This window comes from Zeugodacus cucurbitae, chromosome 4 (genome assembly GCF_028554725.1).
Source record: "Zeugodacus cucurbitae isolate PBARC_wt_2022May chromosome 4, idZeuCucr1.2, whole genome shotgun sequence".
Classification (NCBI taxonomy): domain Eukaryota; kingdom Metazoa; phylum Arthropoda; class Insecta; order Diptera; family Tephritidae; genus Zeugodacus; species Zeugodacus cucurbitae.
This window is the reverse complement of record NC_071669.1, coordinates 75,294,237-75,322,047: the sequence shown is the minus strand read 5'-3', so window position 1 is coordinate 75,322,047 and position 27,811 is coordinate 75,294,237. Positions and strand designations below refer to the sequence as shown.

The window sequence follows — 27,811 nt, the reverse complement described above, 5'->3', positions numbered from 1 at the left end:
TAGGTCATGTTGTCCGAATGGACGAAAACACTCCAGCTCTGAAAGTGTTCGATGCAGTACCCGCCGGAGTCAGCCACGGAAGGGGCTCCGTTGGAGGGACCAGGCGGAAAACGTCCTGATTACTCTTAGGATCTTCAACTGGCGCTGAACTGCGAGGGAAAGAGAGTGGCGCGCTATTATGGATTCGGCTATAACCGGCTAAACGGTTTCCCCGCCAATCACATACATACATCCGGAATTGAACTCGTGTCGTCATCCTGATACTTTTTTTTAGACAAATGGTTTTCAAAACGAAAAAAACGCATATAATTTGATGTTATGACCAAGAATTAACTTTATTATAACGATAAGGGTTTACCTTGATGTTTTAAAAATTATTTCGGGCAGCCAGCCGAGAGGTCTACTTTTCGACCTCTTTTGCAGAAATTGCGGCCGTATGTCAGCAACAAACATTGTTCGGGAGTAAGTCTGTTCATTATGAAATGGCAAACCAAACTGAGTATAAATAAAGTAACAGGTGTCAAAAAGACCAACTCCAAAAAAATATTCAAAAAAAAAATTGAGAAATATTAGCAATATGTAAATGGTTTTCTTACAGTTAATCTTGTATAGTATATACATACATATAAACCACCTTGTGATATAAATTGTGCATAATTTATAAGATATTTTTCGTTTAGGATTGGTTATTTATTATTTATTGCTAGATCCAGGGTACGAGTTTACACATTCATGAGCAGTACATTCTAACATTCTACTTTTCCTCATACACATGTGTGTGTGTGTCGCTCCTCTTTTCACGGGTCCAAAGCCACGGTGGGCTTTAGTCTTTCACACAGTACGCTCGATAGAATGTTATAAGCGATGTTAAGGAGGCTTATCCTACGGTAATTCCCATCGTCGGGCATGCTATCTTCCGACCATATTCCGCAAAGAAGCTGATGCATGCACCCTATCAGCTCTTCGCTGCCATATTTGAATAGCTCGGCCGGCAATCCATCAGCCTCCGCCGCCTTGTTGTTCTTCAAGCGGGTAATTGCTATTCTAATTTCTTGACGGTCGGTCAATGGAACATCTGTTCCACCGTCGTCGGTTGGGGAATCGGGTTCACCATCTCCTGGTGTGGAAAAACCTCACTTTGATGCGGATTGTGTCTAAAAGTTCATCCACCGGGGTGAATGCCGACGGAGTCTCTCTACCACCACGAATCCCACACCGAATTTGCGCTTCTTTATATGGCCGCTGTAGTAGACGTCACCAGGACCCACCTTCTTGCGTCCCATTTTTTGGATGATGGTGATATCAGCCTTTACTCTTACGAGGATATCAACCAGCTGGACAGAGACATTTCAGGTACATCCCCTCAAATCATAATCCTTAAAACGTTTGCAGGAGTCGTCATCCAAAGGGGGGTTTCTCATCCGAAGCTTTCGTCGATTTTTCATTGGTACTTCGTTTTTATGTGGTGGGTCCCAAACCCTACGCACAACCGCAGAAACGGCTTCTCACTTTAGCTCGTCTCCAAACGTCTGTTTGTTGGCTACCCAGAGGATACTTGGTCTAAGACCGGAAGTCGTGACCTGCTTGAGCCATATGCAAAAGAATCATTCCATGCCACTCCAAAGTGAATGACAGTCAGAAATTTTCCTTACTTACGTGAACTTTTAAAAATTACTCCATCCTATATTACCTTTACCGCGTTCAATAAACCGCAATTTATTTTGTCTGTGCATCCGTCCATGTTAAACGTCAGAAGGCAAATGAGCTTCATTCGTCAAGCATTAGTGGAGAGCCGACATCAAGCAGAGCCGACAAAAAATCTGTGTAGCGTACGTGTAACCTACAAAATCCGACGAAACCAATACACTTAAGAATTTGATGAGTTTATTTGATCGTCTCCAAGGGCCTTAAGTAATGTGGAGAGATAACATTGTTAGAATGTCTTAATTAAATATTCGCCCCTATTCCCGCGGTCGTTATCGTTTTAAAACGAAATAAGAAAGCCTATTTGGCATTTCTTTGGCGTTATCGACATTTATTGAAAATAAATTGAGGTTCCTCAATTTGATTTTAGAAATGGGATAAAACCTTTAAATTTCGATGTTTTTTTAGGGATATTTCCAAAAAACTAAATTCATTCGCACCGCCATCTCGCGTCCGAAATGGTTGGCATTAATAAAATTGCATTTTTATATCTAATATATTATTATATAATATATATAATATATTTTTATATCTATATATAAGGTATGAATGATATGAATCAAATAAAGATCGAAGACCAAAATTGTTGGGCAGATAAACGTCAGTGCAACAAGTACAGTGATACCATTTTTTAGAGTTAATTAGGAATAGCATAAAATCAACTTAGGACTGCTTTAAGGATGTGTCTCGTTACATAAGAAAGAAGTTTTTATTGAAAAAAGAGCGCCTTAAAGTATACTATATAAAATATGTATACAAATTTCGATAACGTTTCTTTGGCGTTACGATATACTTCAAGAATACGAATTTTGGAAAGAAACGACGATAAGAACGACATCGAGATCAAAGTATTTATCAGACTTCAAAGTAATGCTCATGATTCATCACAGATAATCGAGACATGTATAGAAATATAAAGTAGATAGGAGTAAAGAAACAATGTATGCGGAAGACACCAAGTATATGGACACATGTTTTACATATATGATCTGCTTCGAGTCGGCTTCTTTTTGTAGCTTTCTCCTAAATTAGCTCCTAAATGCTCTTATCAGTATTGTATGCACGAAAGTGCCAATTTTCAGTGGTTGGCGATAACTTGAACCACATAATTTCTTTCGCAAATCTTGGCACCACTTTTTGTAAATCATTTATTTCTTTTTTTTCAAAAGATTCCCAAATATTTGTACCTCATCCAACAAAACATTCTTGAAAAGGTAAACGACAGAGGACCCGAGGGTATGCTTTAGACTTGTTTTATAACAATATATATGTATATGTATGTACATATGAAAAGAGAATGTGTTCATATTCACAGTTATAGTATATGTACATATGTATATACACTTAGTATACAAGAGTATGCGTACTACTAAAAATACATTAGTTGTATGTATATAAAAATATGTGTACAGTGTGTTGATATACATATACAAACACAAATATTTACATATATGTATATATATGTACCTTGGGTATACGGATTATCATAGCAGTAGTATTTATCCACAAAGGAGGTTAAATGTAGAGCTAACTATTTATTACTTTAAAAAATTTGTATTAATTACTCAAATATGTGCTCGCAATAACAAAACAAAATAATTAGGCGCATTGTGGGAATATTTGTGCCATTACAAATTTTAATACAAAAGCAAAACTTGCCATGAGGGAGGGAACATCAATATACATATACTATACATATTGGTACATCTTAGCAGAAATGAAGAAAACATAATTTTCGCAAATGCAAAGAAAAAATTTCCTGCTTACAACAACACTTTGTGAATTATTTTCGGCGTATTCCTAAAGGTCCAGCATACATACATATATGATTTTGTGGTTGCTGAGATAAGCGCGTGCGTGGGGGAAATATACGAACTTTCTGCTTCTCGGTTTGCTTTGTTTTTCATAAATTGTTTTGTTTTTCTATTTACCTTTCTAAATAGCTTCTGCTCAACACGTGAAAAATATCAGTAAGTACATACATTCTTTTCTATTTTCTGTTACTTTTTCATATATATACCACTATTCGAAAATATGAGATTTTGGCTCAGTAGCCAATTATCAATACTACTAGGCCCCAACTCCGATTAACATCAAAAATATTTTCTAATATTCTCTCTATTGTAGATACATCTGCTACTTACTTATGCTAAACATATGTATATCAAAGATGTGTATGAATATGTCTATGATGGTATTAAACAAAAATATTAATAAGAACTGTCGTGAATCAAAACAATTGTAAGGTTATTTACATATAATATTATCCATATATTTAACTGCACATACATGTACGCTTTTATATTTACAAGGTTTTGCGCCTCTCATTGTAAGAGTGAGTATATATTTTTAGTCTAAAAGTAATTTCGAACTTGACCACTAGCGCCGGTTTGCACAGCTAGTTCAATTTTGCCGTTTTACTGCTCGCATCCGACGCCTGCCACACAAGACAATGGCCGCCAAATATAGTTCTGATTTGGGGCCATGGTCAGTGGTATGATGACCACATGCATAAATACTAAATAAATACATAAATACTAAATAAAAAATGTGTAAATACATATTCATTTTATTTCATTCATCTCAAAATTTTTTTTCTCTTTTGATTCGCAACTTTGCACGTGTCTTCACAAATGATTTCATGAGTTACAGAAAATTTAACTTTATCAGCTTATGATGTTTAGCATTCTCGAAGATCGCATTGATCCGAATTATGATAACTACTAGTACATTTTAAAATGCAATGATCTTACAAGTGTGCATATGTGTGTAAAAAAATGCTTGACAGAAAAATACAAAAGCAAATAATCAAAACGTTTTTTTATTTATTTTATTTACATAAATTCTAGTTTTAATATTTACAAGAATTATTTTCTGTTTTTTTTTTTAACTGAAATAAATATATGTACATTTCTTTTTTTATTATTCTACATTTATCATACAATAAAATTTTTAATGTACGATCATATGTACACTGCATATCCATAACTTGTAAAGACTAATACATATTTACATTAATGGATGGCTAATATCATTATAATGTCAAATGAACAAACAAAATATGTTCTACAAAAAATGTATGCAAAATAAAAACAATTATATTTACAAAACGATTTGGCAAGAAGCACTAACGTAAAATGAATGCGTTAGAGATACAAAGTTAAAAAAGGGAGGTGATACTATTTCTCTTCTGCAATGATATGTACAAGATTTTGTCTACTGTATATACATATCCGTTCACACCGATATTATTTTCTCAACGATTATGTAATAGTTTGATTATATGTATAAATTACTTCCGATTCCTGACCTTTAAACCATGTTCCAAATACTATAAGTATGCGCCCTACGCTCTTCTTCTGCTATCTGTTCATAATCGATTTCCAGATACTCTTTGCCACCGAAATTCACCCGTCGACCAGTAAATTTTTTTATGTAGTTAATATGTGCCGAAACTTCTTTGTCGTCAATATTGATTTTATAAGAAATGCTTGTAATGCGCTCAGAAATTTGGCCTTTTTTCCAACGTATTTGAGTCTTCCGAAAGCGTTCTCCATACATCACCCAATCACCTACTTGAAATTCTCGTGCCTTCATACAAGACTTTATGGGCATAGCGGGGTTTACATCATTACCTACGATGTCGTCTTCATCATCTGTTACGTAGGCTATTGCTTTTTCTAGAGTCTCAGAAGCAGCTGGTAAACAATCTGGTTGATCGGTATCTTTGAAGAATGTATTCTCTCCTACCGACAATTTGCGGTGCTGTCTTTTTATTATTACCTTCTTTTTAACTTTTCGGTTCTTTTTGAGTTGTAGTGGAGCAACAAGCGCCTCAATGGCATTTTCTGCTGTAATCGAAATTTCGTTACTTAAAATATTTTCTTCACTTGCACTTGGGGGAATCTCAAATGAAATGCCGCCTGAAAGCTGATTTTCAGTTATTTCGTCTTCTTCAGGTTCTTCAATTTTTGTGCATGAACTATCATCTAATTTCGTTATTTCAGGGGATTCATCTACGGGAGTTTTACTTATAATTTGATTAACTGTTGTGTTCATTGTTGGATTATTTATCTTATCAGCCTTGTTTTCTGCAAAAACATGCAGAGGTTTTACTGGTGTAGGAGTTACTTGCAACTCTGGCATTTTATCGCTAATTCGGATATCGATAGGTGGCGACAATAAAAGCTGATTTGTGGCGTTTGGAGTAATCTGTCGTTCTGGATTTTGAGTTTTTTTGATACAACTGGAAACGTAATCTGTGTCCTTATTTTTAACTACTAATTGTGCAGTATTCTTAAATTTATCTGAGGATTCCAAGAGATTTAAATTATTGACGACCTGTAAATTGGATTCAAGGTTGAACTCTGGTTGAGTATCTAAACAGCGGGTTGGTGTTGCCTTTATATCGCTTTGAATATCAACTATGGTGTGCTTCTCCACTTTTTCTATCACGGGTTTAATCACTTTTTCACTATTAATTAAAGCATTTGACGGTTGCGTCTCTACGTGTTTTGTATGACTACTTGCTTCGACAGTCTGCAATGAATTTACTAACGCGGCCACCATTACACCGTCCCCATTGACGGAATGTGTTGGCGACCACGAGTTGTTTGTTGTCATTGATAGTGGCTGCATTGCCTCGCTTTTCATGTCGTCTGGCCTTTCGGCACTTCTTAATGATGCATCATCTATTGCGACTGTTATCGCTAATTGCGTTGACAATGTATCTGAGGTGCTTGGCATAGCTACATTAGATGTCGCTTTCACAGCAGAAGTTTCTTCTGTGGTGTTTGAAGAAGCTCCTTCAGCATTATTATTGTACTGTTTTTTTTTTAGAGCCTTTCCATTCCTCACTATTGCATCGGTTTTATTTTTAACAGGCAAGCGTTTCACTATGGTGACCTTGACCTTTTCCTTTGTATTTGATGCAAAGTTGGCAGAAGTTTTTGATTTTCTCTTTATCACCGTTTCAGAATCAGAAGGTCGCCTTTCTATCTTCACTGCAATAGGAATGGTTTGCTGAAAGGGTGGATCAATAAGTGAACTTTCAACAGCGGCAATTGAAGCTCGGCGAATAATGGATTTCGATTTTCCAAAAGTCTTTTCCTGATTTTCAGTTTCTTCTACAGATATTTTTGTTAACTTATTGTCCATAGGATATTCATTAATAACCGATGTTTTCAAATAAGCAGGTTCCGCAGTATTATTAACCTTGATGCCAATACGACTAGATTCGACTTGACCTTTATATTTTTCATCTATATCATCGTCAATATTTTTGGAAGGACATAGTTTCACATTATTTACATGTGTAAAGGATTCTAAATTGGTTTGCTGAAAGGGTGGATCATTAAGTGAACTTTCAACAGCGGCAATTTCAGTTCGGCGAATAATGGATTTCGATTTTCCAAAAGTCTTTTCCTGATTTTCAGTTTCTTCTGTAGATATTTTTTTTAACTTATTGTCCATAGGATATTCATTAATAACTGATGTTTTCAAATAAGCAAGTTCCGTGGAGTTATTAACTTTGATACCACTTATGGCATCTATTTCTATTACTTCACCTTTTTCAGAAATTGTACAACTAGCAGTTTCATTATGATTCGTATATTCTAGAAATCCTTTCTCTGTTTCTTTTTCCACTTCACCGGCGTCATCTTCACTAAAGGTGCTGCGCCGTCTTATTTTTTTAACGAAACGAAAACTCACTGGACCATTATTTGTTATATTTAATATTGCGGTTACAGGCGGCTGTGTTTCGGATTTTTCTAATTCATCGTCAGTTTTAATTTTTGATTGCTCGGGTTCAGCACTATCATCGGTGCTATAATGCTTTAATACGCCCTTCACTTCACTTAATGCTCCCGATATTCGGGCTCGCAAGCGATTCAACCTCTCAATTGAATCCTCCTGCTTGTCGTCTGCATCCTGGGATTGTATACGCCTCTGCCGCCGAAGCAACGTACGAGATGGTAACACTGAACTACTTGTATCAAGATATACCAAAGACCGAGAATGGCTTAACGAACTACTTTCCCGACGTGTCTTGCCAAAATTAGCCAACTTTGATATATCTACCGCGGCCGATAAAACACTACTGCCAATCGGTACGGCCGCCGATTTTAGCTCATTTCCATCCTTATTTTTACCGTCTAACAATCCTGTCATACCATTCGTCTTATTGTTGCAAGTCATTTCGAATTTCATTTCATTGAGAAATGTGTTTGAATTTCTATCCAACTGATATAACACACTATTACTATATTCCTTTGTTTGTTCATCAACTTTTGTTAGGGTCATAGTCGCATCTCTGACGAAATAATAATTAATGAAATGTTGTGGTTCAGTCAGTGCTTTTCGTACTGCACTCTTTATTGAGAGGATATCACAAACGTCACTATATATGTATATTCACGAAAACGTTGTCAGTTATTAAATATTTGCATCCATTATGAACATGCACTGCCCCGTGGTTAGATGAGGGTATTTGTTCGTGACAGTCGAGCAAGCCGATTCAGTCGACAAATATTTGCTAGATATGGACGCCGATGTACCTACATTTGAAATGTATGGTTCTTAGACGGAAAGTACAGCTGATTTGAGGTTAAAACGCGTATTGTTCGGTTCGCTCGCGACGCAGCCATTTACAATAAGATCTTCTTTCAAAGACAGATCGCGCACTTCTGAGTGAGTAAAATGTTTCGGCCAACGCTCTTGCTTATGTTCGAAATTAGTAACCGAGAGCTTATTAAATTTGTTTATTTCATTAATGAATACGACATCAAATGTTTGCACTATTTCCTTTTTTCCACCCATCGTTCTCTTTAACAAAAGCATATTCCCTAGAAATATTTCTATTATTTTTACTTTTCTCGTGTTTTTGTTTTGATTCGCAAATTATTCATATTTTGTGAGAATACTGCGTTCTCAATGTTGATCTTGAATTTTGAATTTGTATGTCGTAATGTGGTTGTGGTTCGTCGCCATTTTTTGACTGCCCCGAGTGGATGATATTTTTAGCCACTTCTATTGCCAATACATCGTCATCGAGCTTATGTGGATATGTTAGTTGGTTGTGTAATTTTTTTGTTGTAGCTGTTATACGTCCATACATACTCAATGTTTTGATATTTTTTCTTCCACCATTAAAAGAATATGGTCCACTAAATTCTGCAACGAAAACTTCCAATTGCGTCATTATTGATGCTAAAATATTATTTGCTTCTCTATTGTAGGAGGCCCTGTGTTCCACCTAGGAACTTTAAGAGAATATAAAATATAGATTTCTTCAGTTGCTATCAATCCATTTGTCACAATTTTTACGTTATGGATTTTAATAGTATAAAAATCTATAGATAATTTTTGATATGGAAACATTTCAATATACTAGCTTCAGTAAAGGTACATACATATGTATATCGTTTGAAAGGTTGAGAAAAAAATAGAGCTTTTGGCAGATGATGAACTTTTCCACGCTTTGAATAATTTCAAACCATTGGTTTCAACGTTAACATTCAATATTTTGAAGTGATAGTCAAATACATTCTCTAATACTGTATATACTGAATATTTCAATCACGTCTCTTCCTGTTCACATTCCTTTAAGTGTTCTACTTCAGTTTTTCTTGGTATCGCTGTTCAGACGCAATGATATCTGGGTGGAAATGTTCTTTCTGAAATATATTTTTAATGACGGTCTGTAACATATTCTGTGCTATGATGATGATAATTTTGTCTATTTCCCAATAATTAGATGATTTGTGACTACCAAGGTAGACTCTCTTTATTGTTTAACCAAAGACATGGGATACTCAGTGTTGACTAAAGAAAAACAAAGCAATGAAATAAAAAATATTCAATATGGTTGGAATCAAGTGAATCGAGGGTTAAAAAAGATTTTACTTTTTGCGGAATATGGTAGTCTTCCCAAGTTTATTTTAATATAAACAAAATATTACATATGACACAATGTATGATAAGGGTTTTAATAGGCGTTCAGATAATATAACTATATGCATACAAATATTAATTAAAAATAAAATGATAGCAGAAAGGTCAACATTTATATATATTTTTGTAATTAAAGCTGTGTTTATATCTTGCACAGAGTATAATAATTTTGTTCACCTAATGGTTGTTGTAGTACACAAAAGTAAATGAGTTAGATATAACGTCCCAGGCACGGAAAATTAGAATTCCAGTGCCTAATTGACTCTTTATTGAAAATATCAGTAAATCTCTAATATATGTAAATGTAATTCAGAGGGGATATTTTTGGGACAGTAATGAGCTCTGATATAAAAACATAAAGACCTTGAAACTTATATTGGTTTTATAATGTATATATCGATCAATATGTAAGATGTCTTAGCAAAATGAAGTGAACGCATAATCCTGAATATACTTTTGTTGTGCATCCTCATTTACTATTTATAATGATTTTCGTTATTCTAGTAAACTTTATACCAAATATATAGTTCAAATAGTGTATATATATCGAGATGAGTTGAAATCCGGATGTCTACATGTCCATTCGTCCGTCTGTTTGTGCCAGCGATAACTGTAGTAAAAAATTAGATACAGTGGAACTTCTTTTGGTATAACAGACGGCCCGAGATGTTATAAAAGATGGTTAACCGAGAAGCTACAAATTTACATAACTAAGGCTTAAAGCTAAAAAAAATAATTTTGATACTTAGATACACAATGGTTGGAATGTTAGTTGAAGAGTGTTTAAGTAGTATTGTAAGGTGTAAACGAAGCCGAAATAAGGCGAAAAAGTCCAATTTGTAAGTATAGACATTGTTGAATGGGGACTGCGGTTCTTGATAAATTATATTTGCGAATGATAGCTATGTAAGGGCAGCTGTTATCCTGTTCTCGGAGGGCATTTATTAATATTTTACTCAACACGTGTAGAACTTCAACAAAGGCATATATAGAAGTCTGAAGTAATAATTTTTTAGCTTATTAATGAACATAGATAGATACATGTGTTGTAAGTATTACAATTTTCGTATCCATACACAGTCGTTAAGAAAAGGTAAAATGAAGATAATTCGAACATGAAATTATTTTTTTGTATTATTATTTTTAGTTTAATTTTTGTTTTCACTGGGAATTTAAGCCGTTTAAATAGGATTGGCAGATCACTTGGGATCATCGGAATCCTCGGTATATGAGCTAGTTGACCAGCTGCTGGGCCGGTGATAAAGGTTGCCACAATTAAATTGTCCTTCAATTCGTTAACCTTTTGAACCAATGAAAGTCCTTTTCGTGCAAATTCCGAACGAATGTTTATAGGTATTTTTTAATGCAAATTGGTATCATATGTACATCCGTGTATATATTTTTATTTAAGTTAAATCAATGATCATTCTGGAAAAATTATTGAAATCTGTAATAATCATATAAAATGATAAGAGATTGCTGTATTAAAAATTCAGTTCGAATAAATAACAATAATACTACACTTTTTTCATGTTTTTAAAATTTTTAAATGGTTCAATACAAAATGCGCTTCAGAAGCAACAGAAATATCAAGATATCAAATGTCCATTTAAAGAATTTGGTATGCTATAAACTTTCGCTTGTCGAGTTGTCCCGTTATGATGCCGTCTAATCGATCGGCGTGAGTGGCGACCACGCGACTAGTTTCAAATAAGTTAAATTTTTAAACTCATTATATCTTTTGAATGGAATATCCAAATTGAATAATACAGGAATTAAAGCAGTCTTATATAAGATGTCATTTATTTTGATAAGAATTAATACCAAGGTATAATAAGGAAGCTTTTATAGTGGTGGTGGTATAGCGGCAAATGTTATGTAAAAACACTTATTATGACATAACTATAATAGTTAGATATATGTTGTAGCGATATTTTTTGTAGATATTGATATGTTATTTAATATTGTAGAACATACATTTGTTCTATCATGAATGGTTTCCGCAGCGCATGCGACGAAAGACGTTTTAGGGCACTTTTTTCACACCTTAGATTACGTTAGTTAATTTTTAATAAGGATGCCTAATATATTTTAGCAATTAATATAGCCTATGTTACTCACAAGTGAATGTAGCTTTCCAATGTTGAAAGAATTTTATAAATCGACACAGTAGTTTTTGAGTTTATTCATTACAAACGTACATACAAATCTTTCCTCTTTATAATATTAGTTTAAATTAATTTTTTAAAATTCGTCTAAAAAGTTTGTATTTTAATAACAGCCGATGTATACAATATGATGGAAGATGTGCACTCGCGGCTCCCAGTGTGGGAAACAAAACCGCTCATAATAAAGAGATTTTACAATTTCTAACGGAAATATTTGGTGAATTGCCTGAACTAGTGAAGGAACTATTCCCGGCAAAAGTTTCAAATAGTGTGGTCAAAGCAGACACAACAAATATGCCGCCCATAGCAAAAGCCGACCCAGTCCAGGGAACGTCAACAGAAAATTTGCCTCAAATAAAACAACAAACAAGCAAAGAAAAGACACCGACGAGTTCCAAACCTACTGATGGAAAGAAATAATATTATGCACATTTATTTTTTAATTGATAAAACAAGTTTACAAAATTATTGCTAATTAATGATTTCGTTTCGTATTAATAATAACAATCATACACAACCGAGTCTGTGAATTATGACGTTATAGTCTATACAAATATATTTCATTCATATTAAATAGCACGTATGTATGTACATATCGCTAATTTACATGAATAGTATCATAACTAAAAAACACGATTTTTGAGCTGATTACGAAGAAATGTGCGCAAAATTTTATAATGATTCGTAGGAAAATAAACAGTCGAAATAAGAATGCTTTCTTTAACTTGTCATGTCGCATAATTTTTAATCATTTAAAATTAAAATTTTCTATCTGTTTTTCATCGTTGCCTAAAAAGTTGATTTCATTTTTGTTTTAAATTTCAAAATTCACCACACAACTGAGAAATACTGAGAATGACTGAAAGTATGTTCACAGTTAACATGAATTACCAGATTAACAGGTTCGGTTGAATACCCCTAATATATTGCAAGGAATTGGGAAACATTTAAGGGGGGGGGAGGATTTAAGGTTTGACAAATTTTGTTTCTTTTAATTTTTTTTCTGAACCATCAACATCTCAAGAATATTGTGTTAAAGTTTGTGTTTTAGGTCATTCGGAGAAAAATTAACGAAGTTACAGCAGGTTGAATAACGGTACCTCCAGCTATCTGCGCTGAGTGTACAAAACTTTGAATTGATTTTCCCAAATATGTCATTTTTAAAGTCGGTGACCAGCCTACAGAAAAAAATTTTGAACAAATATTCTACATATATAAAGCTCTCGAATGACGTCGAGTTTTTCCAAAAATTTTAATTAATAACAATTTTACAATAACAAATAGGTCGATTTTTTCGTCAAAAATCGTCATTTTGGCTTGAAAATGGTACCAAAAATTGACAAATTTAAAAATTAAAAAAAAAAACTCGACGTCAATTGAAAGATAAACTAATAAACTAAAGAAAGCATTTTGATTTTTTGGTTTCGGATGTCCAGTGATGCTGTAGGCTGGTCACCGCACAACAACTTTTTTTCGAAGTGCCTGCAGAGATCGACGATAAATCCGTTATTCCTCGCTATTTTTCGATAAAACTTTTTTTAAGTACCCTTCAAATGTTGTACTTTCATATAATAATAAGTAAAATAAACCTACAGCAATAATTTTTTCTAAAAAAATTCATGAAAAAAGGTCTTTTTACGACGAACAAACCTAACCCCCCCTTAAATAATGTACTCGGTAGTGTACCGAATAATTTTAGGTCGAGGTATACACCCTGTTCTCATGTGCAATATTTAGATATTATGGCGCAATATTTTCTTATGTATGCTACGGCAACGTTGCGGCGAAAATGTGGCATGAAAACAGCTGACTATTTATTATTTACGCGTTTAAAGTGGTCTAAAAAGAAACGCTGTAGACACATTAATTTTCCAATTGTTCTAGAAAATATTGAAATAATTTTAATTTGTATTCCAATTAATGATGTTTGGATTAATTATCTCAGGACGTTTGGTAAGCAATGTGCATTATATTTTAAACATATCTACGTACTTATGTAAATACATACATATTTATTTTCTGATATAGCCGCAAACTGACTTCACGCCGGTAGATGAAAATAAAGTCGTAATAAATGTGCCAGACATAGATCATGTTAACTATATTGTTGTGTTTTTAACTGGATTGACAGCGCTTCCTGAAGGAACAGCAGCTGCGGTTTACTTTAGCTGGCCTGATGCAAATTCAGCTCCTACATGGCAATACCTTGGTCACATTTCAAACGCTAAACCATCAGCGATTTTCAAAATATCGCAGTTAAAGAAAAGCCATGAACTGGAAGCAGCGGAGCATGGTATGAGTTTTGGTGCGCAAGAGATTTCCCACACAGCGCAAATAGGTATATCCGTGGAACCTGAACTTACAATTTCTCAGTTGACTCCTGCGGTGGTAAGTTAAGAATAATTGTTAAGAATTTTAAAGTAAATAAACATGGGTAATAGAAATTTTTGTTTACAATGTTCGCAGCAAAATGCTAATGCAAATCTGCAGTTCAGTCAAAAAATGTTAGAAAATTTTTTCAACTATGCGTCCAGTTTTACGGTGACTCCACAGCAAATTCCGGCAATGAGTAGCGAAACGCTTGTGCCCCTATCAACTTTGCAGAATTGGTACACAAATTTTCAGAGACGGATGGCTCAAAATCCAAATTTCTGGAAGTATTGACTTCCAAGTCCCCGCCAATAAACATTTCCATCATCTCTGCAACATCGTTATATACGTTCAGTCCTGAGGTATGCTCAAGAATGGGTGAAAGCAAAAAATATTCAAAGTGAACTAATTTGTATAAGCTGGTCTTTTTTAATTTGCATATACTGATAAATGTGGGGTTTTTACATTAGTATCGAAATAATAATAATGAGAAATTGGCGAAATTTAATTATCTATAATTAATTTGTAATGTCAAAAACATTTAAAGAATTTTACTAATAAAATCATAATTTTACCAATAAAATGATAATTTTATATATTACGGTTTTAACATATTTGTGTATATGCACATATTTTGAATACATAACATGTTTGCTCAACGAAATCTATCGTAATTATGGGTATTTAGAATCTGAAATCGCTTCATAAATTAATTTGATTAGCAGTTAAAATGATTATAAATCATTCTTATTTTAACCATTGTCAGTTGAAATTGGGTTTCAGTCGAATATTTTACAATGATGGGAATACTTAGAGCCTTAGGATTAATTTTTGTTGTTTTAACAATGTTTAATGGAAGTATCAATAGTAGTCAAGTGCAAAGCTTTGTTAAACTTAAAAAAATTCACTGCAAAACTTCGAATCCAGAACATGTTTCTCTGGAGGAATGTCAAATATTAGACAAGGTTAATGAAAGTAGAGTACAGACGTTATGTTACTTTAAGGAGAACCCGATTAATCAAGTGAATGTATTCAATGGAATTAAATGTTCAAGTTTTCAGATGAATATATTAATATTTTGCAGTTGCGTATGAAATCTTATGTGAAACGTTCCATGGGATACGTGCCTTTTGTCATTGATATAACTGTGGATTGGTGTGAATTTCTCATTAATCGCAGCAATGTGATTCTGAAACGTTTATTTGGTTTAGTTGAAAAATACTCAAATATGCACACGAAATGCCCGATTAAAGTAAGGATTTGTGTGAGCATGCTTATATTGTTATTGACTAAATTATTTGTTTACTTAATAGGAAGCTTATATTTATCTTAACGCTTCAATAGATAAGGACAGGGGCTTTCATCTGCCATTCAAATTTCCTGCCGGAGAATATCGCATTGATTTTATAACTTCATTTAATGTAGTTATTGACGTTGTAACCTATCTTTACTTTGAAGTTGAGTAAATTGAACAAATTATTTAAAGTAATATATGCTGAATTGATAATTACCGGAATACCGAAAACCCAATATATATATACATATGTATGTACAAAGGATAATATATTCAATAAACAACAACAACAAGAAACAGAAAGCATTAAAATCCGTTTCTATCTTGGACAATAATATTATTGAATGAAATTTTTCATCAAATATGATACAATTATGCGTATTTGATTGGTGTTAATTTTTATGTGGTTTTTAATAATTATTGAATTCAATATACATTTTTTAACTGGGTAAAATAAAGTAAAAATAAGAAAAAATAATTTCTTTATACCATGGAGAGTCACGTAACTTGGACAAAAAGTGCTGTGCCGTAGGTGTCCAGCTTGGACAGCTTTTACTGTACCTAATCTATTTGGCTTTAGACCTGGAAAATCTACATCTGACCAGATATTCACCATGCGCCAAATCTTGGAAAAGATCAACACGCACCATCTCTTTGTCGATTTTAAAGCTGCCTTCGACAGCACGAAAAGGAGTTGCCTCAATGCCGCTATGTCTGAATTTGGTATCCCTGCAAAATTAATACGGCTTTGAGCTGCAGAGCTAAATAGAGAAAGTACAATTTTCTATAAGAGGGTACAGCTGCTGGCGTACGCCGATGATATCGATATCATTGGAAACAACACCCGCGCAGTTAGTTCTGCTTTTTCCAGACTGGATGAAGCGAAGCGTATGGCATAGACCAGCGAATAAAGAGACAGCGGCTACTCTGGCTAGGTCATGTTGTTCGAATGGACGAAAGTGATCCAGCTCTGAAAGTGTTCGATGCAGTACCCGCTTGTGGAAGCCGAAGAGAAGGGAGGCCTCCACTCCGATAGAAGGACCAGGTGGAGAAGGACCTGTCTTCACTTGGTATTACCAATTGGCGCCAATCTGCCAAAGGAGAGATGCTTTCGCGCTGTTGTGGACTCGGCTATAACCGCGTAAACGGTGTCTACGCCAGTCAAGAAGAAGAATAATCTTTTTGGATATACATATGTATTTTTATTAACAAAATACTCAAATAATGTACTGTACCCCTTAAAATCATTTTATCAAAGAACGTATATTAATACATTATAATTAATTATTTTACGGTCTTTGCTGTAACCCTTAAAATCATTTTATGTTCACCGCTGCATAACAACATTTTTTAAGTTGAGTGAATAATATTGATGCCATGTAATGCAAATCTAGTAGTATTTTTCGAGAGAGGTAGAGAGCGCCCTTAAGAGTAGGAGAAGATGCTGGAAAAGTGTTATACTCACGAACACAAGTTGGCTGCTATAACATAATTTAAGGCGCGCTGTGTGAAATCAGTAGTAATATTCCTTTTAACGGTTCTAAACACTTTTCTCATAGTAAAATTGTGAACTGAACAACAAATAATTGAAATTGTGAAAGATTTAATGATATTAAAACATAAACAACAATATCCATCTTACTTGTTGTTTAAGAAAGTGAAAGTCGGTCAGTGTGACGTTTTGAGGTAACAAAGCAAACCGTGTTCTCTCCGGTATATGTAATCATATGTGCATACGTACATAATTCGTTTGCGTACACATCTCGGCTTTAAAACAATCGATTCAGAAATATATGGGACAAGTTTAAAGTTAGTGGCTATTTATTCAGTGAAATTCAAAATAGAAAATGTAATTTTTATGCTAACAGCATTATTGAAATTTATTCACATGTACATAATTTCAATAACACAGAATGCTGCCCCAAAAGTTCACGGAGGAAAATTATCGTTTCGCAGCTCATTCCTAGCGATATTTTTGTATGTATTTTAACTTGAGTACATATGTATATGTATATAAAATGTGAATACAAAATGCAAACAACCTTTATTAAACAGATTCAATACTATTTACAAAAATCCCGGGTAAATATACATACATATATTATATGGTGGAATTCCTTTCTCTGTACTCTGAAAAGGCTTAATAAAGCACGAATTGAGCTTATTTGTTAAAAAGTATTAACTTATGAAATATCGCGTATTTTTTGTCAAAAAGCAATTTTCTTCCGACAAGTTACTTTTGACCGTTTTTCTATACATATATTCAGTAAAATGATGATAGAGGTTTCCGCTGATTTTTGTATAAATTGAATAGCACATTATGTGCTTAAAAGTTGCCGATGACGAGTCTTTGCTTCAAATAGTATCCTTTTTCACACCTTGACAGCTGGTGACTAACGACAAGTAGATGTCAATGATTAGGCATTCTGTAAAGAGGGTGTTGGCGTTTCATTAACATGTAAGTTAAAATCTGCAAATGTCCAGATGCTGTGTTAGATACTTTTTGTTGTAGATCCTATTTTGCCATATGCTGAGAGAAAAAAAAAAATTATTAATTTAGATTAACCTACAGTCCCTTCTCCAAATTATACGTTTTTGATGTTGTTGTAACGGAGAGTTCGTTAAATAAGATATGATCAAAGTATAGTGAAGTTTCCTTTACATGTTGCATACTAACGGATATTATATTATTCCTAGATTTTTATACTATAGCACATGTTGCACAGAGTATAATCGTTTTGTTCACATGACATTTGTTTGTAACACCTAAAACTAAACGAGTTAAGTATAGTATGATATATGTATGCCAAACTGCAGAGGTTGACGAGACCAGTTGAGATCCGGATGTATGTTTGTCATTCCGTCGATCCGTGCAAGCGAAAACTGGAGCAAAAATTGGTACTATGACGTTGGTATTGTATGTATATGTCCGAAATAGGACCATTGCCATGCACACAGCTATAAAGTGCTGTGCCTAAGCCTTATATAAAGATATAGAAATATAATTTGATACAGAGGATCACTAGGAAGCGACATATTTGTATGAGCATGAGGGCTGCCCAGTTTAAAACTTCTGGGGGATTTTATACTGTATATATCGGCTAATATACGATAAATGTATGTTGGTAAAATTAAGTGAATGTATAGTCATTAATATAATTTGTTAGCTTAATAAAATTAAATAAATATACAACGAGAGCATAAAATCTTCGGTTACACCCGAATTTAGCCTTTCCTTATTTGTTATATTTATTCTTTTTGGCTAGCTCAGAATGTAGTATAATACATAAATAGAAAGCTGAACACCTCGTCCTTGAAATGTACAACGTAGGAAAATTTTAAGTAATTAATATCCTGATTACTATTAGCGAAGTGCCCTAGAAAAGTGCATATTGAACACATTAAAGTAAAGAAAAATGTAATTGTGTTTAATATAAATAAAAGATATTTGTACCTATGCAAAATCATTTATGCACTACCAGCTAAAGACGCCGTTGCTTTGTTTGTTATAATGCTTATGTATTACGTTAGAAATTTCTTAAATATACATAAAATATACATATAAACACTCACTGCGCGTACTTCCAAACTCCAACTCCAAAATAAATGAGACGAAACTGTTATATTTTATTCTCTTAATTATTCTCTTGCATTTACATTTAACAGTTACTGCTTTTGCAAATTGTGTTACACCATATGACCTTCATGAAAGATATGGGGTGTTCACGCTTGTATTTAGGTTTTGGTCTTTGAATGCTTAGAATTACATAAAAAATTTAAAAAATCTAGAAATGTTTATTACTTTTGCATTAGATTAATCATCTTAAAAAAACAAAGGATAACAAAAAATATTATCGCTCCATTTCATTTACGCCATTTCATCTAAACCCGCCACTGTAGTATAGTTTCAAATTTTTTAACAGACTTGAGCGAGTACACACGAACACCCTTATTTTAATCGTTTCACAATTACGACAAAGCTTATAAAATTTTTGTTTATATTAGAAGTAAAATATGTTTGAAGTTTTCTTCGTTATCTTAGTTGCTTAGTATGCTTGATTTATTTATTACAGAGTCATGTAAGCTGATGACACTCAAAATAGCGTTATATAAAATATCGACATGGTAATTCAAACATTTTTTATGACATTTATCAGAGGATAGATAATAGATAACGAGTAAAACTAACTTCGGTTGTAACCGAACATTTTATACTATCGCAATTTATTTATTTAATATTATATAATACACCATTTGACCCACATATGTATTCGTCATATATGTATAAACCCTAATATTAGGTTAGAAGCACCGAGGCGCGCAATTTCTTCGATTTTTAGAACTTTTTTTGACTCTACATTTAACTCGTTTAGTTTTGGGTGTTATGTGAACAAAACTATAATACTCTCTTAGCAACTTTGTTGCGAGAGTATAATTAAAAAATGTCTTGTATAGTTGCACATAAATTTAATATTCGTTTTTTGGCGAAACCATCTATATATTACATTCACATTTACTATATTATTATCTTATATTATTGATAATTCACAAAGCTTTATTTACTTAGTTTCATTACTACATTTCGCTCTATACCCGAGATGTGTATATCAAAATAATACTTACACGAATATTATAATTATTAAGCATATTACACCATATTCCGATATTTTGTATTCATATATAATATATACGATTTAAAATCAATCAAAGAGAGAAAACATAATATGGGATACATAAGAAAAGGTTGGTTAATAGGCGAAATGCATCATATTAGATGGGTTTTGGATAGAAAACCATGTCCATGTTCCGAAGACATTTTTTGAGAAATTTTTTTGTCGAGGTATGAGTTACATCTACTGCCTGGAGAAGAACCAGATGGTCACATGGCACTACCAACCGGTGAAAGTATTTTCAAGATGGGTTCAATTTTCGCCAGTTTTTGTACGCCGGACTTATCGGACCGCCCTCATACATACTTATGAGCATAAGTATGCTCGGTATTTAATTAGTAATCACATGTTAATTTCAGTAAAATTATTTCATACATTGAAATATTTTAGATGTTTTTTGTTTTAATTTCTTTTAGTTGCAAAAAATTGGACACAACCGAAGAATTAACAATAATGCTTCCAAGAGGATTAACAAATTATTATTATTAAATATTACTGAGATGAATATCGACCAAACAATCATTTACTGATTTGAAACCACCGTAAAAACCATCCAATGCTGAAGGAAGTACTTGCCTTTTTGAAAAATAAAGATCTTGAAGATTATTTCTGAAATGAAATAAACCAATAACTAATAAAAACCGTCCAAATTAACTATAACAATATTGAATGAAATGAAGCAGTTTGGAGTCCATGGAAATTACATTGCGACTAAGCAACGTTTACAAAGCAACTTTATTATGATTATAAATCAGCATTGACAGTTATACATTTTTTAATAGTAAATTGGTAAACTTTTAACAAACATTTAGCACTCATCAATATAAGTCACCACAATCACTAATGTCGTCAGTGGAATTAAATGGTTCTGTATCCATTATGGATTTTCGACAACTTCAGGTGCGTTACATATTTTATTACCTTATATTGTATTGTATTATTGTTGTATTTATATATATGCATTTTTGTATATTTGGTTATAATTATTAATATTCTGCGCACTCTATCCATAGTAGAAACTCGTGTATTAACAGTTTTCGTCCGATGGCGTTTAAAAGCGATTGAACGTGGTAAAATACACAAATCTTCATTTAATAATACACAATATCATATAATAGTATTGCATAGCTCAATTAGTACTATAGCACTAACACCTGATTCTCAAATTAAATAAATCTCTGTTAGAAAATATCAGTAATCAAACCAAAAAACTTATAATTATATATATAATATATTATTTGCTATTAGGCGTTTTCTGCTGACACTACAATGAAAGCTTTGTTCTAGAATAGCGCCATTTTGCCCAATAGCGGCAAAATGTTGCAACCAGCCGGTATGTACGTTATATGGTAATATGAATATATTAAATGATTCCGTTTTAATTATGAACCAAATACTAAACGTGCCTTTTATAAACCAAAAGAATTAGTCACGTTGTTGAAAATTATGGTAAATTTACAAATTGACGAACAAAAACAATAAATAACAATGTGCAACAGGCTACCGCCATACAATTAATTGTCGCTACCATCAAGAGCTTTTGAATACGTTTTGTTTGTGGTTCCTTTTCCTTTTCATTGGCACTTCAGTGCCTTCCGCGGCTCCTTTCCGCTTTCGTTATTAATTTCTACCAAATTCTTTAGTCGTAACTAAGCTCTAGCTTCTAATGGACGGGGTTTCTTAAAGTTAAATTTCTGTTCTGTATTATTTTATATGTTCATTGAGTTTTGATTTTGATGTGTTGAAAAATTCTCATTAACATCCTAATTTAGATTTTGTTTGAAATTATTTATAAATTTGTTCCTATTTTAAATATTTGGCAAAATGGCTGATATTAGCAACGTACTGGCCGAACTTGGTCCTTTTTACCAACTCTTTCTCCTTAATCAGCAACTGAACGAGGAATGGGAGGAGCTAAATCAGGAAATTTGGGTGTGTATTCTGTTATAATTGAGAAAACATAGTTAGTTTTCATTCAGATTTCTATTGAAATTTCATTAATATAAATTTGTGCATACATATGTATATATACATAAATATGTCTAATGAAACCCAACTACTTTGTCACACTTAACCTTGCCGCGAATTTCAACGTTACTTTGCAGTAGTAGCGGGAATATCTCCGAAATATACATACTAATGCAATGTATATATATATGTGAACAATTAGAACAAAAAGTTTTAGAGACACTGTCGCAAACTTTCATTTCTGATTTCCACAAAACTGTTGGATAGTTATATGACTTGCGAACATACATAGGTATGTATTTATGTATGTGTGTACCGTTGCTTATACTTCTCTTAGAATTTCACTATGGCTATAAGAAATAGTATTAGTATTTGATTAGCTTCAGGAAACAGTAGATATTTAATATTGTTTTTTTATTAAATTCATTTTTTTATATTAATTTTAATTTTAATTTGTGTTGATGTGTTGACCGTTTCGTACTGTGCTTTCATTATTTACACACGATAATTGTAAAGTACATATAGCGGCTTGTGTTAGAGTTTTCTAGCTTAATCAGTTATTTTGTCGTGCCAATTTTTCAGAGATAACCTTACTTTAATGGTTTTCATTTACAATTTTTAATCTATGTCTACTCGTATATTCGGGTTTTATCCATTATTATTGACCACATAACACATGACCAATTAAATGTAGTGTGTTAAGACAAAAGTAAATGACCTCACAGAAAAGTACTTTTGCCACATTTTGGTCCAAATCGGAATATTAAATAGAAATGGAGTTTCTCTTAAAGGTACTTGGTTTTTCACTTGAACACCTCTCGACAAAAGAATAGTCAATAGTTACTTAAATATAAATAAACACTAATTACAATTTAGGATCTATTATCTTAAAATGTTACAATTGCGAAATATGTACATAATATGTACTATGATCATTTGCATGTTAAAATATTTTAATACGCAGTTACTACCTTAACAGTTCGAAAATCACTGCATTAACTATGAACAATCATTTCTAATTTATTTTTGATATTTTGTTCATAAACACCATAACACTTTATGTTGGTGATCTTACTTTTTAATATTTTGTTTTCTGTCAAAATCGTCGTACACAGTTTTAATAAAACAGATCGAGTTTTAGCTAAATCTAGTTGATCTTCCTGCAATTGCTTAACGATTTAAAAATGCTATGAATGTTCATATAATTCTAAATAGTACCGATGGATAGATGTAGAAAATATCCATTTGTAAATAGGAATAATACCCGGACATGCGCAGAAGCCTGTTAACGAAAAGAGATTACTGGAGACCCCTAACAACATATCGTTATGGTTGACATTTTACTTTTGATACATATCATGCTTTTATTGCCGCCATTTAAATATTTGTTATAGTTTCGATTTAATTCGTAATAAAGTAAGAAAATTCTGCATCAGTATCCCAATCCAATTGGATTAATTATGTTTTGCTTCCATCGGTTGAAATGTATCAGTGGTGTGTTCTCATTAATTTCTGTTGTTCAATTGGCTTCCTTTGCTGTTGAAGCGAGAGAGCTGATGTACACAACTTAAAACTAACCGAAAGTGAAATCAAAATAAATTCGAAGCAGAGAACGTCGACCAAGAGCCAGAGCACGTTAAATCACATAATAGGGAATGAATAAAAAGCGGCAGTCAGCAGGCAGTCATAAAGAGAAGAGAGTAATTACGAATATTCGTAGAGCGGAGGAAATGAAAAAAGCGTACAAGGCGAACTGGGCAGCTGAGCAATGGCTAGGTATGATTGAAGTTAGTTGTATTTTTGTCGCAGTGCCGCAACATTTAAAGTATATTGTATAAAATTTCTTCCTATCTGTTGTATTGTTCGCATGTATGTTACAACCGCCGTCGCAGTCAGTGTATTTTTGAATAGTGCCATACTCTTATATCCTCTACAATATAATTATTGGCACTGGCCAGAAGTGATGAAGTTCTAGTGATCGTTAATTCTGCTTTTATTTATGATAATTAAAATATTTACCTGTGAAAAAAATAAATCATAGTACCAACAATAAAATGAAAGTGATTAATATTTAATTGGATAAATATAATAAATCGGCGAAAAACAATTTCAAAGTACTTTCAAATGCATACCGACTTTAAATAATTATTGGGAAAATAAACCAAAACGAAATGTTTTCATAGACACCATTATTGCGTAAATCAAAACTAAAAACAAGTACAAATATACCTATATATATGTACTATAAATGATGCTTTTAATGAGGAAAAAATGTGCTTTATAATACTTAGCATTTATATTGAAGCAGCAATAAATCGAATTGAAAAATATTAACGTTACCATCAACAAACTATTGGTCGGAAAAATCCTAAAAATAGATTCTACATAACTTACATTAAGCTTTTCAGAATCCCAGATACGCCTGCTAGTTTCCTATATTCTTTTCCGTGAGTTTCGTTTACTTGTATATAATATATGGACAGAAGTCCATTTTAAATACCTCAGTTCACTACATGTTAGTGCTTTGCAAAATATGTACATATATGCTATTTAGATACCATATTATACATACAAAGGTATTTAATAGGACTCCTTTTAGGCATACTTTTTCTGCCAGACGTCTGTTTTCATCCACCAAATATTTCACTTTCGTTGTAGCATCATTTATCTCGTTTCACTTTTTCAACGGATTCACGCACAGTGTTTTGCTTTGTTATATACAATATTTATCGGTGTTTTCTGATTTCTCAGATGTTTTATCCTTCTTTACTATGTACTTTCATCCTAAATGTTCATATGTAGCAGTGCTTTGTGATGCTGTCGTTGCGTTTCATCAATTCGATTTTTCCCACCAGCATAGCAGTTGAATTGCTAGCCGGCCACACATTCGAAGCACCCCAAAGAAAAGGCAACAACCCTCAATGAGAAGAGTGTTCTGTGCGAGAAAACTAAATTTAGCAAAAAAATATGTGCGATGCACAGTACTGACAATTCCGCAGTCATTGCCGTGGCGTTCAAAGCATCTACTTATACATTTGTTCAACACTTTTACACGAGATCCTCTTTTTGATTCAGACCAGTTCAGAGGTGCTATACAATGTTATATATTGCTGAGTGGATTTGTCAATTCTGGATGTAAATGAAGTTGTGAATTTTGTGTATCTTTTATATTTCGCACGTCAATTAGAAATAAAAAAATCGAAAAAATGAGATCCGAATAACAAAACAGCCATTTGTTAGTATATGAAAATACTACAATCAGCAAAGGAAAATTTCTTAACGACAATCATATACTAATTTGAATAAGAAAAAGTAAAACAGCTTCGAATCCTTATAAGATTTCCAATTTTCAATTTATGTTTTTATATTTATAATAAGTTTAATGTATTTTGAACTTCAGGATCGTTAGTAATCGATACTCTTAAATGCCGTTATAAAACACATTCTAAGAATTTTGTGTATGCGTATACATACATATATAAATTTGAATGTTTCTGAATTTCTTAGTTCCTCAATTTGTGTGAATTATGCAAAGTAATGAATAAATGAACGAATTGTGCTCCAACATTTAAATCAAAGCGTTAGTAATGTGCATAAGTGAAAAATTTATAAGAATCCAAATATAAATGTGCCAAAAATACTCTTAATTAAGTATAGTCTGCAATAATAAAATTAAAGCACGATTAAGAGTACTCCAATACATCTATTCAAACTAAAAATAATTACAATAGCAAGTATAGTTTTCCATAAACACATTAATTTTATTGTTGTTGTTATTCTGTTAATTTCGTGGTGAAATATACGATTAATTCAACTAAGACGGTTGAAGTTAAAAGCAGTTAAAAGGAATACGCTAGACGCACCCCAGCAAATCATAAACAGTCAAACTGTGGGGCTCAGGAGCTTTTTTTCTTCCTCCTCAAGGAATGTATTATCCGGTAAGTTCAAAAACAATTACAAATGAAATTTTTTTTTGAATTAAGTAATCATAACAAATATCTCTGAGATTTCGATATTCTCAAGATCGATTCAGCAAATACATACATACATAACCACATAGTAGTGCAAGCTAAATAACAATTACTAGTGCAAGTTAAATTTATGGTATATCTTCGAACTAATTAAAGTGCGATAATTTAAGATAAAACTATTAACTTCTAAACTATGCTTACTTTTGCCGGATACGATCAATAGTTTTCAAAAGAAACTTGTTATAAAGATGACAAAACATGAAGCATAAAACTAAGAAGTAGCATACATATGTACGTATTTTCTATGATCAGGGATAAATTATTTAGATGCATATGTATACCTAACTGTGTTTGCATAAATACTTAAAATATGTTTAATTTTAATATTAACATTTCTCCTATTGGTTCTCGGTTATATTTTCGTGATTTAGTCCTCTTTAGCTGTCAAACAACTACACTATTGGGTAGCTTCTGTAATGCTTATTATTAAATGAAATTGCCCCACTTTTCTATCACTCTTAATTTATTTGAATTACTACAATATATCCTCTACTTACAGCAATTGTTGAAAACCATATTATCATCGGTTGCCCCGTAATTGCACCAATTCTTTTTATATTTCTATTTTTCATACTTCGCGTTCGGTTCTTGCCGTTGAACAGAATTTGAATTTTTCCCTACTTTCGTTATATAGACTCAACTGTCAGTATGTAACTTCCTTTGCCCTCCAAATATGTATGAACAAAACGTAATAAAACGAAATTTTATTTCAATTACAATTCATTTAAAATGACGATCCAGCAATGAGCGACGGAGTGAGTTGTATTCGGAAAGTCGAGTGATGCGCGCATCGCATTTGTACCGGAATAGAGAGGAAAAATATGGCGATACATAAATAGTAATAATAATAATATCTTGTTAATATTTGTAATAATGTGTATAAGGATGTAAGATAAGTAAGCGTTCATCTGTCAAAATAGCTATATGTACATACATATGTATAACGACAGAATCCTATATTTGCAAAATCCTGCAATATTTAAGTTAATAAATTCCATAATTATTGATTGGTATTTGGACAGATCATTCATAGAACACAAAACAATGCAATTATAATAGAAGGACATATTGCGTGATGTATTACTATCGAGACATAATTTTAAATCATATATTACATAACCAATAGAAAACTGCAACAAACAAAATTACAGAATATATGTATTAACTTATGTGCATAAAACATTATTCAAAGTAAATAAATAAAACTATGTATAATCTATATTTTACAGCTATAATTTGTGTATTGTATGTTTTAATGAAAACTTCTATCTACAACTTGAAGTCTCTCTAACTCGAAGTTTGTTTGTGAATTATGATTCGAGTTAGAGAAGCTCAACTGTATGATAATATTTTCAGAAATATTTTTCTCATTTGGACAGAATAATTTTATTATGTGCTTCGCAACATGAAGTTTAGATATTAGTGACATCATCGTAAATACTTTATTCATAATATAACTATTATCAGCGTTCATATAGTGCTTAACTATTTTTGTTGTTCGCTACAAACATCAGACTGTTGTAGTACATGTTGTCAGGTGCGCAAACTCTGGCGCTGAGGTTTATAATTAGATACACATCTGCAGCTTAAACAGCTATCAAAACACTACCTCCATCATATTATTTTTTATTGATTTTGTGTTCAGCGCATGCG

General features: G+C 32.6%; 5 protein-coding genes across 5 annotated transcripts in view; 4 read left to right on the top strand and 1 right to left on the bottom strand.

Moving 5' to 3' along the window:
- LOC105213019 (2-oxoglutarate dehydrogenase complex component E1) overlaps nucleotides 1-12,537 on the top strand; it is a 31,562-nt gene extending 19,025 nt beyond the window's left edge. Inside the window, exon 13 of the mRNA XM_029040772.2 lies at nucleotides 11,939-12,537. Coding sequence (XP_028896605.1) covers nucleotides 11,939-12,245 — 307 coding nt within the window. The 3' untranslated portion in view covers nucleotides 12,246-12,537. The remainder of the gene's footprint in view (nucleotides 1-11,938) is intronic.
- LOC105213020 (uncharacterized) lies at nucleotides 4,871-8,281 on the bottom strand. Its single transcript, XM_011185524.3, has one exon. It carries the CDS (start codon nucleotides 8,005-8,007, stop codon nucleotides 5,017-5,019), a length of 2,991 nt encoding a protein of 996 aa, XP_011183826.2. The 5' UTR covers nucleotides 8,008-8,281; the 3' UTR covers nucleotides 4,871-5,016.
- A 1,079-nt stretch (nucleotides 12,538-13,616) lies between the features above and the next one.
- On the top strand, nucleotides 13,617-14,517 carry LOC105213018 (protein OPI10 homolog). Its single transcript, XM_011185515.3, has 3 exons — nucleotides 13,617-13,778; nucleotides 13,854-14,213; nucleotides 14,292-14,517. The coding sequence occupies exons 1-3, from the start codon at nucleotides 13,746-13,748 to the stop codon at nucleotides 14,487-14,489; spliced, it is 591 nt and encodes a 196-aa protein (XP_011183817.1). The 5' UTR covers nucleotides 13,617-13,745; the 3' UTR covers nucleotides 14,490-14,517.
- Nucleotides 14,518-14,850: 333 nt separating this feature from the next.
- Nucleotides 14,851-20,767, top strand: LOC105213016 (uncharacterized). The gene is made up of 4 exons (XM_011185514.3): nucleotides 14,851-15,223; nucleotides 15,280-15,447; nucleotides 15,509-17,175; nucleotides 20,576-20,767. Exons 1-3 carry the CDS (start codon nucleotides 14,993-14,995, stop codon nucleotides 15,659-15,661), a joined length of 552 nt encoding a protein of 183 aa, XP_011183816.1. The 5' UTR covers nucleotides 14,851-14,992; the 3' UTR covers nucleotides 15,662-17,175; nucleotides 20,576-20,767.
- Nucleotides 20,768-25,926: 5,159 nt separating this feature from the next.
- The window catches only part of LOC105213012 (ice-structuring glycoprotein), a gene marked incomplete at its 5' end in the record, with an annotated part of 73,006 nt that continues 71,121 nt past the window's right edge, over nucleotides 25,927-27,811 (top strand). Inside the window, one exon of the mRNA XM_054229940.1 lies at nucleotides 25,927-26,065. Within this exon, the coding sequence (XP_054085915.1) occupies nucleotides 25,927-26,065 (139 nt within the window). The remainder of the gene's footprint in view (nucleotides 26,066-27,811) is intronic.

Coding starts and splice junctions, on each gene's coding strand:
- LOC105213020 (XM_011185524.3), bottom strand. CDS start 8,007: ATGACCCTAACAAAAGTTGATGAACAAACAAAGGAATATAGTAATAGT.
- LOC105213018 (XM_011185515.3), top strand. CDS start 13,746: ATGATGTTTGGATTAATTATCTCAGGACGTTTG. Junction 13,779..13,853: donor TAATTATCTCAGGACGTTTG/GTAAGCAATGTG, acceptor TTTCTGATATAG/CCGCAAACTGACTTCACGCC. Junction 14,214..14,291: donor CTCAGTTGACTCCTGCGGTG/GTAAGTTAAGAA, acceptor CAATGTTCGCAG/CAAAATGCTAATGCAAATCT.
- LOC105213016 (XM_011185514.3), top strand. CDS start 14,993: ATGATGGGAATACTTAGAGCCTTAGGATTAATTTTTGTTGTTTTAACA. Junction 15,224..15,279: donor ACCCGATTAATCAAGTGAAT/GTATTCAATGGA, acceptor AATATTTTGCAG/TTGCGTATGAAATCTTATGT. Junction 15,448..15,508: donor ACACGAAATGCCCGATTAAA/GTAAGGATTTGT, acceptor TTTACTTAATAG/GAAGCTTATATTTATCTTAA.